Source organism: Pocillopora verrucosa, chromosome 8 (genome assembly GCF_036669915.1).
Source record: "Pocillopora verrucosa isolate sample1 chromosome 8, ASM3666991v2, whole genome shotgun sequence".
NCBI lineage: Eukaryota > Metazoa > Cnidaria > Anthozoa > Scleractinia > Pocilloporidae > Pocillopora > Pocillopora verrucosa.
Genome location: NC_089319.1, coordinates 2,272,572 through 2,286,541, shown reverse-complemented (window position 1 = coordinate 2,286,541; position 13,970 = coordinate 2,272,572). Strand labels below are relative to the sequence as shown.

Here is a 13,970-nt window from a genome sequence, read left to right as displayed (position 1 = left end):
GATGATAACAGAGTACAGAAACGAGTAACTTTGATGGTCATTGTCACTGTCATTTTTGGGATCTTCTATGAACTCATATCAGTTATCTATGTTTTAAGGAAATTTACATCCTACAACATTGGCCCTGTCTTAGTCTTCGTTTCTTTCATGATGGTGTTGTGCAACTCTGCTGTCAATCCGTTTGTGTATGCATTGTTAAACAGACAGTTCAGAGAGAAAATTTAAGACATGATGTGCTTCTCCAAATGCTTGAGAAACCGTTGACAAAACCATAGAAATTGCTTCAGTGGCATAATGGCGACATGAGTCGAAGGCTAAAAATAAAAAACACTATAATTACTTCAAAACGGCGATTTACTCAAAGAACGAAAATGCATTACAAGTAACGAAATTGTGAACTACTGCTCACTCAACTTTAAGTGCTTAAAGATGGAGTCGATGCACATACATGAGCAATATGAATGAAACGGTGTAGTGTAACCATCAAACATCGCCGACTCTGTTGGAACTGTAAGACTGACAAAGTCGAAATCCACACTAGGAGTTGGAAAAAAAAAACACAACAACAATAACAAGAATTCAGATTTACAGCCAGATGGAATAATTTTCATCATATAATTGTTACCAAACAGCTCCCTCCGCCTAGCCACCTTCGCGTGTAGTATGCATAAAGAAAATAAATCTTTGAAGTTCCGCTCTTGGAATGGTTTAACCGTTTTGTTATGATAATCCTTTAAATAATGTATCGGAATAGCGAATTAGTTTCGTTCCGACGCTATCTCTTCCTCGCTCTCAGCATTTACGACGACAGTAGGATTTCTAAAATTTTCTTCTTTCTTGTTTATTTTCTTCAAATGTCTTTTGTTTTTCTCTAATTTACCTTGACATCGATAACTATAGTAGTCTCACTTCGATCATTTCGTTAAGTCAATTAGTTGTTCCCTGGAAAAGGGAAATGCGAAATATTGAGCTTGTCATTACGTTGTCCAGATACTTCAGTTTCTGGTGTCATATTGCATAGACCTGCTGAAGCCTTACCAGAGGAGTAAACGCGATTGCTGCGCACGTTAGTCAGTGGCGCAGAAAGCAAGGTTCGGTAAGTGGTATATTTATAAATATCTTAATTCTTATCAGTGCCGGTTGGGAATCAACGTATAGAACTCATTCAATTGTTTTTCTTTTCGAGAAGCAGTAATACAATTGTTTATTGCCGGCAGTAGGCTTCTATAGTGGTGTTAAATTAAATCGTCGATAACCTCGCTAACCAGGTTCGTCTTATTGTTAATAAAGAGAATGAAGTTTTTGAGTCAGTCTGTGGATTTACAGAGCGGCCTAATCGATTATCAGTTAAAAGGTCTTAACTCTCTCAAGAGTTAAATTCATCGAGAAAGATTGGTTTATATCATTTGTTAATTTAATTTTCCAATATTCTTTTGTACTCTTTGCTGTTGGTTCTGACTGCAAAGGATGGATTTAGTTGAAGCATGAAAATATATTCTGCAGCTGTTCGTGATAAGCGCGTAATTATATTGATACATCTTATTCCGCACAGAATTTTCTGTTTCTTTTTCGGAAAGCAATGAACCGCGAATTCATGCAAAACTAGGCTAGAATTCAAATCCTATAGGATGGCTCTGATTAATCCGTATACAACTCGTGACAATTTTAGACAAAGTTTTGTTTGGTTTGCAGCCGTAGATAAAGTAACCAATTAACTCAAGGAATCTGTTTGTTTGAAGATACTTAAACAATTTCATAGTGTATACCATAAGGAAGGGCGACTCTTTGTTTTCAGTGATAGTAGTTACGCTTTCTGATTCACTCCAAAGAAACTCACCGAAGATTAATTCGTTCTAAAGGATAACTCTTTCGACATAATAATTGATCTTTGTGTAACAGCTCACCGGCCCCTTCGAGACTTGTCCCTTACAAGACAATTAATGTTTTTTGTTTTTTTTCTTCTGAAGGATGATGTAATTTAGTCGTTTTCGACATATCCAAACAGAATCCATCGAAGTTGTTTAATTCTTTGAACAGGAACACCAAACAAGCTCTGTCCCAATGCTCCTGAAGTCAAAACACAACTGAACTCAAATTAAAAATGCTCTGGCAAGACAAACCAGGAATTGATAACGTAATTAATTTGTTTATGGTCTTATAATGAAATGTCTTTGTGGTTGCAAGTGGAGCAGAGTTTGTTCCTAGTCTATTTCAATTTGCTTTCGAAAGTCAAATCAAAAATTATAGCTAAACAAAGAACGGAATATGTTAATAATAATAATTTTAAATTACTGATGTACAAGGGATGATAATGGGACATTCTTTCGTCTTGTGATGTGTCAGTGGGGAGAGTTAACAGCTGGTCACACGCGGTGATCAGAGATGGGGGGGGGCATGGTCGTCAAGGTTTGAGAGAACTCTTAACGCGACTTGGGTTGATGTTGCTATTGTTGAACAAAAGTTGGCGGATATACGTAAATGCTATAGGAAGAACAATCCTTTGGTACAACACTTCTGTTGTCTTAATTATTTTCTGCGGTCTTTTTTCTACGTCATTATGCTCATGATGATTACAAAAGTAATATCATTTCAGTAATTAACTGAAACGTAAAGATATATAAAGTACTGTTGACGTAGTGCTCAAGATACGATATTCTCCATTTTTGAGGATCTGTTTTTTGGTAGTGTTCGATATTATTATTCAGTGAAATGGAAAATGGTCCAGAAACTGAAAGATTGCGATCAATGGTTTGTGTATAACAATGTAAAACTGTTTATGACTAACTCGGCGATCTTTTAAACTTCCGCTGTTTATTATTTAAACCAGCTTGATTTCTATATGAATCAATATTGAGGTGATCACAAAACAAACAGTGCTAAGAAGACCGGCAAACCTAAAGAAGTAAGTTTTCTTTAACATTTTTCATTAAAATCATTGTTTAGTGTAAAAAGTTATTTATCAAATTTAACTGTATGAATTGCTGAAAAACTGAAAAAGTATATATGATATACCAAATCACGTTTTTCTTTACATCCAAATCCCTGTGGAGTTGTAAATAAACTTGAAGCTTACAGGATTAAAGTAGGCAAGCCACTTTTGAAAATTGTTGCTTTGACCTTGTTTAAATATCTTTTTTTTCTTTGCCTTTTCAGTTCTGGTGATCAGTGGTAACCATCATGCCTGATGCGTCTAGTGTTGTAATAACAGCTGTGCTATTAATACTTGTTGTTGTGGACGTCGTGGGCAATACACTTGTTTGTTTAATCATAAAACGATATCTTCGCACAAAGTATGAGAGAACATTTTTTACTGATTTGTTTCTTCCTTGTCCGAGTGTTTCTGAGTTTGACTTTTGATCATTTATAATTTGGATTTTTCATCTCTAAATACAGAAATCCCATAAATTATTTACTTCTGAATCTGGCCATATCTGATATCCTATTCGCATTGTTCATCGCACCAAAGATTATCGTCAGCTTCAACATGAGTCACCCGGACGGATTGGCAGGTGTGGTACTTTGTAAGCTTTTGACGGGTGGAAATATAGCCTGGGTTGCAGGAGTTTCGTCAGTTGTCACTTTGGTTGCAATTGCCTTTGAAAGATATTACTCAGTATTATATCCCATTGCCAGAGAAAAGAATCTTTCACGGCGCAAACTGAAGGCAAGTCTATGCATCAACCCTAAAAATCCAACGGACTATTAAAAATGTCCAAAATCTCAGTTCCAGTCCTATTCAAAATGCACGTCCGTCAATTTTGCCACCGGTCCATCTAACTGTCAATCACCTGGTAAAGAGCTTAGAATGACTCACGACTCACGATAGTCATTGTGCAAAAAAACAAAATCTGCACAATGTCGTAACCCCTCTTTTCACTTTCTTTTCCAGATAATAGTTCTTGGCGCTTGGGTGTTCGCAGCATTTTTGAACATACCATTATTCTTGGCTAGGACTTTCGACAAGGAGAAAAGCAGCAAAAACTGTGTTCAGAGTTGGCCTGAGAAGTGGATGTCCACGACTTATTGTTTGGCGTGTTTGGTTTTGGTCGTCGTTTCTGTGGGAATAATGGTTGTCCTCTATTCTACTGTCGTGTACACATTGTGGTTCAAACGTAATGAAAACAAAAGAATCAACTATCAGCAAAAAGTTAGTGTTTAAATAGGGGAAAATTAAATACAGGAAGACTCTGCTGTCATTGAGGCTAAAATTAGAAAAAATTCTTTCTAAATGACAATTGAACATTTGGTTGAAAAATTCTCTTTTAAGTTAATATCTTTAAGAAAGATTTTTGATAATTCAAGGGAGTAAATGTACTTCTAATGAAGACGAGTCGCTTTTCTTATGACAGATTTAACGGCATACTTCACTTCATCATCCGCCACCTTAACTGATTGGGATCCTTTTCCTTCTCTCGATTCACAGGGCGTCATAAAGGTTCGGAAACGTGTTACCTTGATGGCTATAGCAGTCAGTTTCATCTTTGCGGTTTCCTGGGGAGCAGAATCAGTTGAATACGCGTTGAGGACTCTTACAACTCTCGAAATCAGCTTTGTTCATATTGTAGCTGTTGATATGATGGTATTGTTCAATTCAGCAGTCAACCCGTTCGTGTATGCCCTCCTGAACCATCAGTTCAGAAACAACATCAAGAGAGTGATTTGGTGTAGTGGTACACCAGAACCCAGGACTGGGGAAAAGGAAATCACAAGCCGAAGTTCTGATCATGAACGCACTACTGAAATATGATTCTTGAAACATTGCTTATTTTCTCGTACATGAGCCCCACCATCAATATGTTACATATTTTTTAGATAAAATAAAATCACTTCACATTAAAATAATTTAAATATTAGAGAAGAAGACAGGTGGAAAAAGAAATTTAACAACACCACAAAGGAAAGTAATACTGTAGCGGATCTAGGGGAGGCCCCCCTCCTTATTTTGGGTGAAAAAAAGAAGAAAAAGAACCGCAGAAGGAAGAAGAGCCGACAGGGCAAGCCACAAAAAACCGGCCCTCCCCCTCAGCACAAGGTCTGGATCACTGACCGCCACTACAATACATAATACAAGAACCAGGTTAAATGAAAGTAGATCTAAAAGATTTAAGAATAAAAAATTTCGAATAATTTTCAATTTTCATCGTTGTATCATTCGTAATCGTACTTAAGGAGTTAGACAATAATTCCCTGCAAGCATCCTTTCGGCATAAATTACCAGAATAACGGATGGGTCACACAACTTTCTCAAGCTTTCTACGTGCCGGTATGGTTTTAAATGGCTCAGTGCATTTTAAAAATCACTGAAAGGCGAATAGATTTCTAGTATTACATAATGTATCTCCAAACATTCCCATCTTTGCTCCAACACAACTGTAGTAATCTCGATTTGACACGAAAGCAAAGTGAATGACTGAAAAACATGAGTAGAGATATGAAACCATGAAAAGGAATTTTTAGCAAAATTAGGGGACACATCGTCAATTGGATGTACATGCATGGTTGGGTCAAGAATATAATATAAGAATTCATTAAATTATTAGCGCAGTTACTATTTATAGCAATCTCATCCCAGCGAGAGCACACATGCAAGTGTAGTGAAAGATCGCAGTAGTAGTGAAACAGTGTGACCAAAACAAACAGTGGCACACGTGTTGCAACCGAGTTTGTTTCTCGGCTGGAATGTCTGATTTTTGATTTTGTAAAGCAACAAAGTTTATAAGAATTGAAAGCTTATTTACTTCCAAATAATTCAAATGCGAGTTCTTTACCCTCTTTACAAACGCGGAAATTTGATTTGACGTAGGCTATGGTCCTAGTAAGGCTCATTGTCGCTATTCTTAGCTATGAATTGTAACTGACTCAGAGAAATCACGCCCACTTCCGACTTAACTTGAATCGAACTTCGATCATGGCAGAAGAGAATATTACGACGAAAGTACAACAGAGCTATGGTTCAAACTTCTTTAATTTAAAGCCATTTTATTTAGCGTCAATGAAGCTGAGAAGTTATGTGCCTGGTATTGCTTTGTAACACTGACCTTTTTTGATATCCAAGAGTACATTCGTTTTGGCTACTTGTGATGAATTGCGGAAACCAAGCAAAGCTAGATCTCAGCTGTGCAATCTTGAGCTTTTTTGTTGCTTTGTCTTAAACTTGGATAAATGTTAATATACATTCAGCTTGTGCTGACTCAAATTTTACAAGGTGAAAAGATACAATCACTGGTTTATGTTGCCAGCTCGGCGGAAGATTCTGATTTTATTTTCGGAGCTGCTTTGTTTTTTTTACCTTTTTTTGTGTGTTATCGACTTTTGCTGATTGCAAAAACCAAGAAGGGGTTGAATGCTCCTCTCTTCACCTTTTTTTCTTCTACTTTGATGTTAAACTAAGCTGAGTTCTATCTAACTCGGGCTTGCCAAAAATTTTGCAAATTTTATTCTAAATATTCTCATCGTCAGTAACGCGGATAATTTTCAGTGCAACGTCGATAACTTTGTTGTCGTTTTGTAACTCTAAACAAAGTGATACAAGTGTACAGTGGTTTTCTTCAGGTCATCTCTCTTAAAATTGCAAAGAACTAAAAGAGTTAAGCCGCTGTGATCTTCGGCTATTGTGTTTTTGGTGCGACAATAAACTTTGCAAGGTTTTGGTCTAAGATTTTGTATTCATTTGAACAGCGGCGTTTGTGCTCCTTTCTGTAGTGACACCAATCTGTGGAAACAGATATTATGAAACTGAGAAAAGTTGAAGTTTGTTAAAAGTCAAAGCCAGACAAGTTCTGCTTGCTACATTTGTCAAATTCGAAGAGAAGTAAGTGTTTCTGACCGTGAAACAGTATCGCCACTAATTCTTCTTTTTGCTGCGCTCGACTACAGCTGCTCGTATTTATTCATCCTTTAAAAAACGTACTTCATTTGTCTTTTTTCCCTTTGCTTCTCGAATAGGAAGGATATGTCTTCTCAAGACTTTCTCGATCACGCCCACCCATATATTGCAGCTGTCGATATGATGGTGTTGTTCAATTCAGCAGTCAACCCATTTGTGCATGCCCTCCTTAACCACCGGTTCAGACAGAACATTAAAAGAGTGATTGGTGCAGTGATACATTAGAACCCAGGACTGGAGGAAAGGTAAATATTAGGGACTGAGTAGGAAATATTAGGTTTCTTTCTTTTTTTTTCGATACAGGGTGCGGAAACGAATAACTTTTATGGTCATGATTGTCACTGTCATTTTTGAGATCTGCTATGGACTCATGTCAGTTATCTCTGTTTTCAAGGAAATTTACATCCTAAAGCCCTGTCTTAATCTCCGTTTCTTTCATAATGGTGTCGTTCAACTCCGCTGTCAATCCGTTTGTGTATGCATTGTTAAACAGACAGATCAGAGAGAAAACTAAAGAAATGATGTGCTTCTTCAAACGCTCGAGAAACCGGGTCGACCAAACCATAGAAACTGCTTCAGTGAGTTAATAGCGACATTAATTGTTATTTGAAGGCAAAAAAAACAAACCCTATAATTACTTCAAAAGGGCGATTTACTCAAATAAAGAAAATGCGTTACAAGTAACGAAATTGTGAACTACCGTTCACGCAACTTTAAGTGCTTAAAAATGGAGTCGATGCACATACATGAGCAGTGTGAATCAAACTGTGTAGAATAACTATCAAACATCGCCGACTCTGTTCAAACAACAAGACTGACAAAGCCGAAAATCCGCATTAGGAGTTGGGAAAAAACACAAAAACAATAATAAGAATTCAGATTTACAGCCAGATGGAATAATTTTTCATTATATAAAACTGTTGCCCAACAACTTCCTTCGGCTAGACATCTTTGTGAAATAAATCTTTGAAATTCCGTTCTTGGAAAGGTTTGAACTTTTTTGTGATAATCTTTCAAAATAATTTATCGCAACAGCTAATTAATTTCGTCCCGACGCTATCTCTTTCCCGCTCTCAGTATTTACGACGACATTAAGATTTCTACGTTTTTCCTTCTTTCTTATTTATTTTCTTTAATTGCCTTTTGTTTTTCTCTAATTTAAGTTGATATAGATCATTTCATTAAGTCAATAAGTAATTCCTTGAAGAAGGGAAGTGCCAAATATTAAGCTTGTCAAAACGGTGTCTAGATATCTAAATTTCCGGTGTCATATTGCATAGACCTGCTAAAGCCCTACCAAAGAAGTAAACGCGATTGCTGAGCAGGTTTGTCAGTGAACTTGAAAGCAAGGTTCGGTAAGTGGTATATTGATAAATATCTTAATACTTATCAGTGCCAATGGAGAATCAACGTTGAGAATTCATTCATTTGTTTTCTGTTTTAGAAGCAATAATATTATTGTTTATTGCATGCAGTAGGCTTCTATAATTACAAAACTTGTTGGTGAGCGCGCTAGCTAGGTTCGTCTTATTGTCAACAAGGAAAAGGAAGTTTTTGAGTCAGTCTGTGGATTTACAAAGCAGCATAATCGGTTATCAATTTCATGTCTTAAAAAATCGCGTAGAAACTTTCTCAAGAGTTAATTTTCATCGAGAGCGATTGCTTTTCTTAATTTTTTTTCTAACATTCTTTTGGATTGTTTGCTATTGGTTCTGACTGTGAAGGATGGATTTAGTTAAAGCATGACAATGTATTCTGCAACTGTTCGTGATAAGCGCGTAATTACATGGCTAGTTCGGTACGTCAAACTTCCTGTTTACAGCTAGAATTTGAAATTTCAATGTCCGATTTTTAGCAATGGTACAAGGGCCGATGACGTGCTGGCTTAAAAGCTTCATTAATGAGGTGCGATATGAAAATTTAACGAATTTGGATCGTATCTGTTACAATCCCGGACAGCATCAACAAAATTGCGGAGTTTTCTGACGGGCAAGAGCTAAATTTCATACGGAAATTCCATCGACTGTGATCACGTTTTCGAGGTCACAAAGTAGGCGTCTGCGTAAGTTCTATTTTAAGCTGAAACTGTTAATAAACCTCCGCTTAATTTTTTTCCTGCAAGAGGCAGCACTTCCCTTTTTAGCTGAAAAGTTTATGTACGCTGAAACAGAAAATAACTGCAGCCTTTTGATCTTCCGTTACTACATTCCCTTTGAGTGACTTGCATAGGCACGTTATACTGTTAAATTCTATTTCTATTAATAGCCAATCCAAAGCCTAAGGATTCATAGAACTGTCACGCCGCACCGGAGACCACCTCTCATATAAACCAAAGCCGCAGAAAGGTAAGATTGTAACGTAGATTTAGGTCGTCTTTCGAGCTCAGTTATTCTCCCCAAGATATTATTGGAATTAAACCACTCAGGTCCATCCGTGGCCAATACACACTGTCTGAAATCATGTTATTTATGTTCAGGCTGAGAAGACAATGGACAGGAAACGCTTTTAACTGAAATACCCTTATCATCTTTCTTACTCCGCACAGAACTTTCTGTTTCTTCTTCGAGAAAGCAATCGACTGCGAATTCTTTAAGTTACATAACTAGGCTAGAATTTGAATCCTGCAGGATGGCTCTGATTAATCCTTATACAGCTCGTGACAATTTTAGGAAAAAAGTTTTGTTTGGTTTGTAGCAGTAGAAAGAGCAAGGAATTAACTCAAGGAATCTGCTTATTTGAAGATATTTAAATAATTTCTTAGTGTATACCATAAGGAAGGGCGACTCTGTGTTTCCAGTGAGGGTAGTTACGCTTTCTACTTCACTCCAAAAAAAACTCAACGAAGCATTAATTCGTTATAATGGATAACTATTTTGATATAAAACTTGATCTACGTGCAACAACTCACCGGAACTTTCGAGACTTGTCCGTCACGAGACAAGATTTTTGTTTTTTTTCTTTTGAAAGATAAGGCGGTTTAGGTTTTTTTTTCAACAAATCCCAAAGTCTTTGAACAAAATCCATCGAATTAGTTTAATTATTTATACAGGAATACTAAACAAGCTCTGTCGCATTACTCCTGAAGTCAAACCACAATTGACCTCAAATTAAAAATGCGCTGGCAAGACAAAAGCAGGAATTGATAACGTATTTAATTTGTTTATGGTCTTACAAAGAATGATCTTTGTGGTGGCAAGCGGACCGAGGTTTGTTCTTGGCCTATTTCAATTGGCTTTCAAAAGTCAGATCAAAACGTATAGCAAAACAAAGAATAGAATATATTAATAATAATTTTTACATTACTAATGTACAAGAGAAGATAATTGGACATTCTTTCGTCTTGTGATGTGTCGTGTCATCAGTTGGGAGAGTTAACAGCTGGTCATACGCTGTGATCAGGAGGGGGGGGGGACAAGGACGTCGTCAAAGTTTGAGAGAACTCTTAAAGCGACTTGGAATGATGTAGCTATTGTTGAACAAAAGTTGGCGGATATACGTAAATGCTAGAGGAAGAACAATTCATTGATACAACACTTACTTTGTTTTGATTATATTCTGTTTTTCTTTTTACGTCATGCTCACCATGATTACAAAAGTAATATTATTTCAGTAATTAACTGAAACGTTAAGATATATAAAGTACTGTTTCGACTTCCGCTGTTTGTTATTTAATCAGCTTTATTTCTATATAGGAATCAATATTATATTGAAGTGATCACAAAACGAACAGTGCTAAAAAAGACCGACTTTTCATTAAAATCATTATTTAGTCTAAAAAGTTATTTCTCAAATTTAACTGTATGAATTGCTGAAAAACTGAAAAAGTATATATGATATACAAAATAATGATTTCCTTTACATCTAAAGCTCTGTGGAGTTATAAATAAATACGAAGCTTACAGGATTAAAAGTGGGCGAGCCACATTTGAAAATTGTTGCTTTGACTCCGTTTAAATACCTTTCTCTTTGTCTCCTCAGTTCTGGTGATCAGCGGTAACCAATCATGCCTGATTCGTCTGGTGTTGCAATAACGGCTGTGCTATTGATACTTATTGTTGTGGACGTTGTGGGCAATACACTTGTTTGTTTAATCATAAAACGATACCTTCGCACAAAGTATGAGAAACATTCTTTACTGATTTGTTTCTTCCTCGTCCGAGTGTTTCTGAGTTCTGCTTTAGATCATTTATAATTTGGATTTTTCATCTCTAAATACAGAAATCCCATAAATTATTTACTTCTGAATCTGGCCATATCTGATATCCTATTCGCATTGTTCATCGCACCAAAGATTATCGTCAGCTTCAACATGAGTCACCCGGACGGATTGGCAGGTGTGGTACTTTGCAAGCTTTTGACAGGTGGAAATATAGCCTGGGTTGCAGGAGTTTCGTCAGTTGTCACTTTGGTTGCAATTGCCTTTGAAAGATATTACTCAGTATTATATCCCATTGCCAGAGAAAAGAATCTTTCACGGCGCAAACTGAAGGCAAGTCTATGCATCAACCCTAAAAAACCAACGGACTCTTCCAAATGCCCAAAATCTCCCAATCCTATTCAAAATGCGCAATTTGTCCGACAAGGCGCAGTCATCCATCAATTTAGCCACCGGTCCATCTAACTGCCAATCACTTGCTAAAGAGCTTAGAAGAACTCTGAACTCACGATAGTCATTGTGCGCATAAAATTTCACCAAATTTAGTAACCTCTCCTTTAACTTTCTTTTTCAGATAATAGTTCTTGGCGCTTGGGTGTTCTCAGCATTTTTCAACATACCATTGTTCTTAGCTAGGACCTTCGACAAGGAGAAGACCAGCAAAAACTGTGTTCAGAATTGGCCTGAGAGGTGGATGTCCACGGCTTATTGTTTGGCGTGGTTGGTTTTGGTTGTCGTTTCCGTGGGAATTATGGTTTTCCTTTATTCTATTGTTGCGTGCACATTGTGGTTCAAACGCAATGGAAACAAAGGAATCAACTATCAGCAAAAAGTTAGTGTTTAAATAGGGGAAAATTAAACACAGGAAGACTTAGGGAAACAATTTTGCTGTCACTATGGCTAAAATTAGAAAGAATCCTATCTAAATGACAAGTGAACCTTTAGTTGAAAAAGTCTCCTCTCAAAGAATATCTTTAAGAAAGGGGTATATATCCTTGTAGTGAAGAAGTGTCGCTTTTCTCATAATGAATTTAACGACATACTTCATTACAATATCTTAGTTCATTGGGATCCTTCTCCTTCTCACAATTCACAGGGCGTCTTAAAGGTTCGGAAACGTGTTACCTTGATGGCTATAGCAGTCAGTATCATCTTTGCAGTTTCCTGGGGAGCAGAATCAATTGAATACGTCTTGAGGACTCTTTCGACTCTCAAAATCAGCTTTGAACATATTGCAGCTGTTGATATGATGGTGTTGTTCAATTCAGCAGTCAACCCATTCGTGTATGCCCTCTTGAACCATCAGTTCAGACAGAACATCAAGAGAGTGATTTGGTGTAATGATACACCGGAACCCAGGACTGGAGGAAAGGAAAACACAAGCCGAAGTACTGATCATGAACGCACTACTGAAATGTGATTCTTAAAACATTGCTTATTATATGGCAGATGAGTCCCACCATCGATATGTTAAAGGTCTTAAAAGTAAAATAAACTCACTTAAATATTAGAGAAGAAGAAGGGTGGAAAGAGAATTTCAACAACACGTTTACTTAAAAAGGGAGCTTAGTCAAGCAGTGAAATGAAGGGGACAAAAAACAGTATCTGCTTGCCTACGTGTAGCCATACCCTTCCCCCCTAAGGTGAAGCGAAAGCGAGGCAACGTCTACGCAAACCTGACACTACTCATGTTCCGTGACGTCACTCTTTTTCAAGAAAATATATAATGACTTTTTATTGGTTAACCTCTTTTGCTTGGTAATTTATTTCCATACTAACGAACTGGTGAACAAAACGCTTTCATGGTCAACTTTTCAGACAACAGGTATCCATGACGAGGTTTTTAAGGCAAGTTTGCTCGACTTTTGGGATAGAAACATTTCAAGAAGAACAGCAGAAAGCCGTAGATATGTTTTTCGAAAGGTTACAATGTCTCCGTTTGACTGGCTTTGGAAAATCTTCAATATATCAAGCAGCGCCGGTAATCGATCGCCTTTCTTTTTTAGATGAAACCGGTTACTATATTTACTGTGCCGCCCGTTAAAGCTCTCACAGGAGACCAGGTGCACTATCTTAATGTACTTGGGCCAAGAGGCCTTCAACTTTCGGTTTCTTTGCGAACAGCGCTGCAAAGCTATTAAATTGAAGTTAGTAGATTCTTGCAGCGATTCCTTCGATTGAGAGAAGGGTAGCTCTTTCTTTTGTTGCTTGCAGCGTAACTATTTCTTAAAGAAATTTGTAAAAACTTGAGATTCTGCTGCAATGATTAAAATATTTTCGACGACCGTGGCACTGTTTACAAATGTAAGCAGAAAAAAAAAATTTTATTTCTTAAACTCAACGAAATTCTCTCCAAATGAACCCGAATGATTTAGGGCTGTAATTACGGCAAGATCTCCCATAACCTGAACAATTTTTTGAGTGAGTTAATGGTTGTTAAAATAGAGGTAATACAAATTAAAGAGAGAGGTTCATCGAAACATTTTCAGTTGTATAATATATGGTAGTGATTTAAAAGGTTTCCGACAAACTTTGAAACATTGTTTTTACAAGTATCTGTCAATTAGAGAGAGCGTAAGAAAAAAAAAGGGCAAGTACACTTTTGAAAAAACAACGGAACTAGTTCGGCAAGGACTATCACAATAATGTTTTCTTCAAAAATAGTCAATGATCTTTCGGAAAGTATTATTCACTCTAGTAGACGATTAATTAATGTACGAAGATCTACCTTTGTTCAGTAAGTAAATGACAAGGAAAGTAATTGTAAGTAAAAACAAATTTTTTATTTTGAAGTTGTGAGAATTTGCTTGTTTGTTTACAGCAATGGCGTATGTAAATCTGGTCTTTCCTTCACTAAAACTAAATTCGAATGAGACACTTCAACTAGACACAAGGGAATTTAATGCGGCTTTTTCTTTATGAATTCCT

General features: G+C 36.8%; 2 protein-coding genes across 6 annotated transcripts; both read left to right on the top strand.

Annotated features, from left to right (window-relative positions):
• Nucleotides 1-811: 811 nt before the first annotated feature.
• On the top strand, nt 812-5,072 carry LOC131789330 (QRFP-like peptide receptor). 3 transcript variants are annotated; one of them, XM_066170695.1, is made up of 7 exons: nt 812-1,096; nt 1,968-2,134; nt 2,828-2,902; nt 3,154-3,290; nt 3,394-3,664; nt 3,890-4,147; nt 4,424-5,072. In XM_066170695.1, exons 4-7 carry the CDS (start codon nt 3,178-3,180, stop codon nt 4,745-4,747), a joined length of 966 nt encoding a protein of 321 aa, XP_066026792.1. In that variant the 5' UTR covers nt 812-1,096; nt 1,968-2,134; nt 2,828-2,902; nt 3,154-3,177; the 3' UTR covers nt 4,748-5,072. The 3 variants fall into 3 exon arrangements, with proteins under 3 accessions (XP_066026792.1, XP_058962413.1, XP_066026793.1); XM_059106430.2 differs by lacking the exon at nt 1,968-2,134; XM_066170696.1 differs by lacking the exon at nt 812-1,096 and having other exon boundaries at nt 1,941-2,134.
• Nucleotides 5,073-8,091: 3,019 nt separating this feature from the next.
• LOC131790575 (QRFP-like peptide receptor) lies at nt 8,092-13,522 on the top strand. 3 transcript variants are annotated; one of them, XM_059107795.2, is made up of 6 exons: nt 8,092-8,241; nt 9,152-9,231; nt 10,865-11,002; nt 11,105-11,375; nt 11,617-11,874; nt 12,139-13,522. In XM_059107795.2, exons 3-6 carry the CDS (start codon nt 10,890-10,892, stop codon nt 12,460-12,462), a joined length of 966 nt encoding a protein of 321 aa, XP_058963778.2. In that variant the 5' UTR covers nt 8,092-8,241; nt 9,152-9,231; nt 10,865-10,889; the 3' UTR covers nt 12,463-13,522. The 3 variants fall into 3 exon arrangements, with proteins under 3 accessions (XP_058963778.2, XP_066026791.1, XP_058963786.2); XM_066170694.1 differs by lacking the exon at nt 8,092-8,241 and adding an exon at nt 8,593-8,791; XM_059107803.2 differs by lacking the exon at nt 8,092-8,241 and adding an exon at nt 8,884-8,948.
• Nucleotides 13,523-13,970: the final 448 nt, after the last annotated feature.

Bases quoted from the DNA above. Each gene is read 5' to 3' on its own strand.
- LOC131789330 (XM_059106430.2), top strand. From the start codon at position 3,178: ATGCCTGATGCGTCTAGTGTTGTAATAACAGCTGTGCTATTAATACTT. The intron at 3,665-3,889 runs GCAAGTCTATGC...TTTCTTTTCCAG, and splicing joins TTTCACGGCGCAAACTGAAG to ATAATAGTTCTTGGCGCTTG. The intron at 4,148-4,423 runs GTTAGTGTTTAA...CTCGATTCACAG, and splicing joins GAATCAACTATCAGCAAAAA to GGCGTCATAAAGGTTCGGAA.
- LOC131790575 (XM_059107795.2), top strand. From the start codon at position 10,890: ATGCCTGATTCGTCTGGTGTTGCAATAACGGCTGTGCTATTGATACTT. The intron at 11,003-11,104 runs GTATGAGAAACA...CTCTAAATACAG, and splicing joins AAACGATACCTTCGCACAAA to AAATCCCATAAATTATTTAC. The intron at 11,875-12,138 runs GTTAGTGTTTAA...CACAATTCACAG, and splicing joins GAATCAACTATCAGCAAAAA to GGCGTCTTAAAGGTTCGGAA.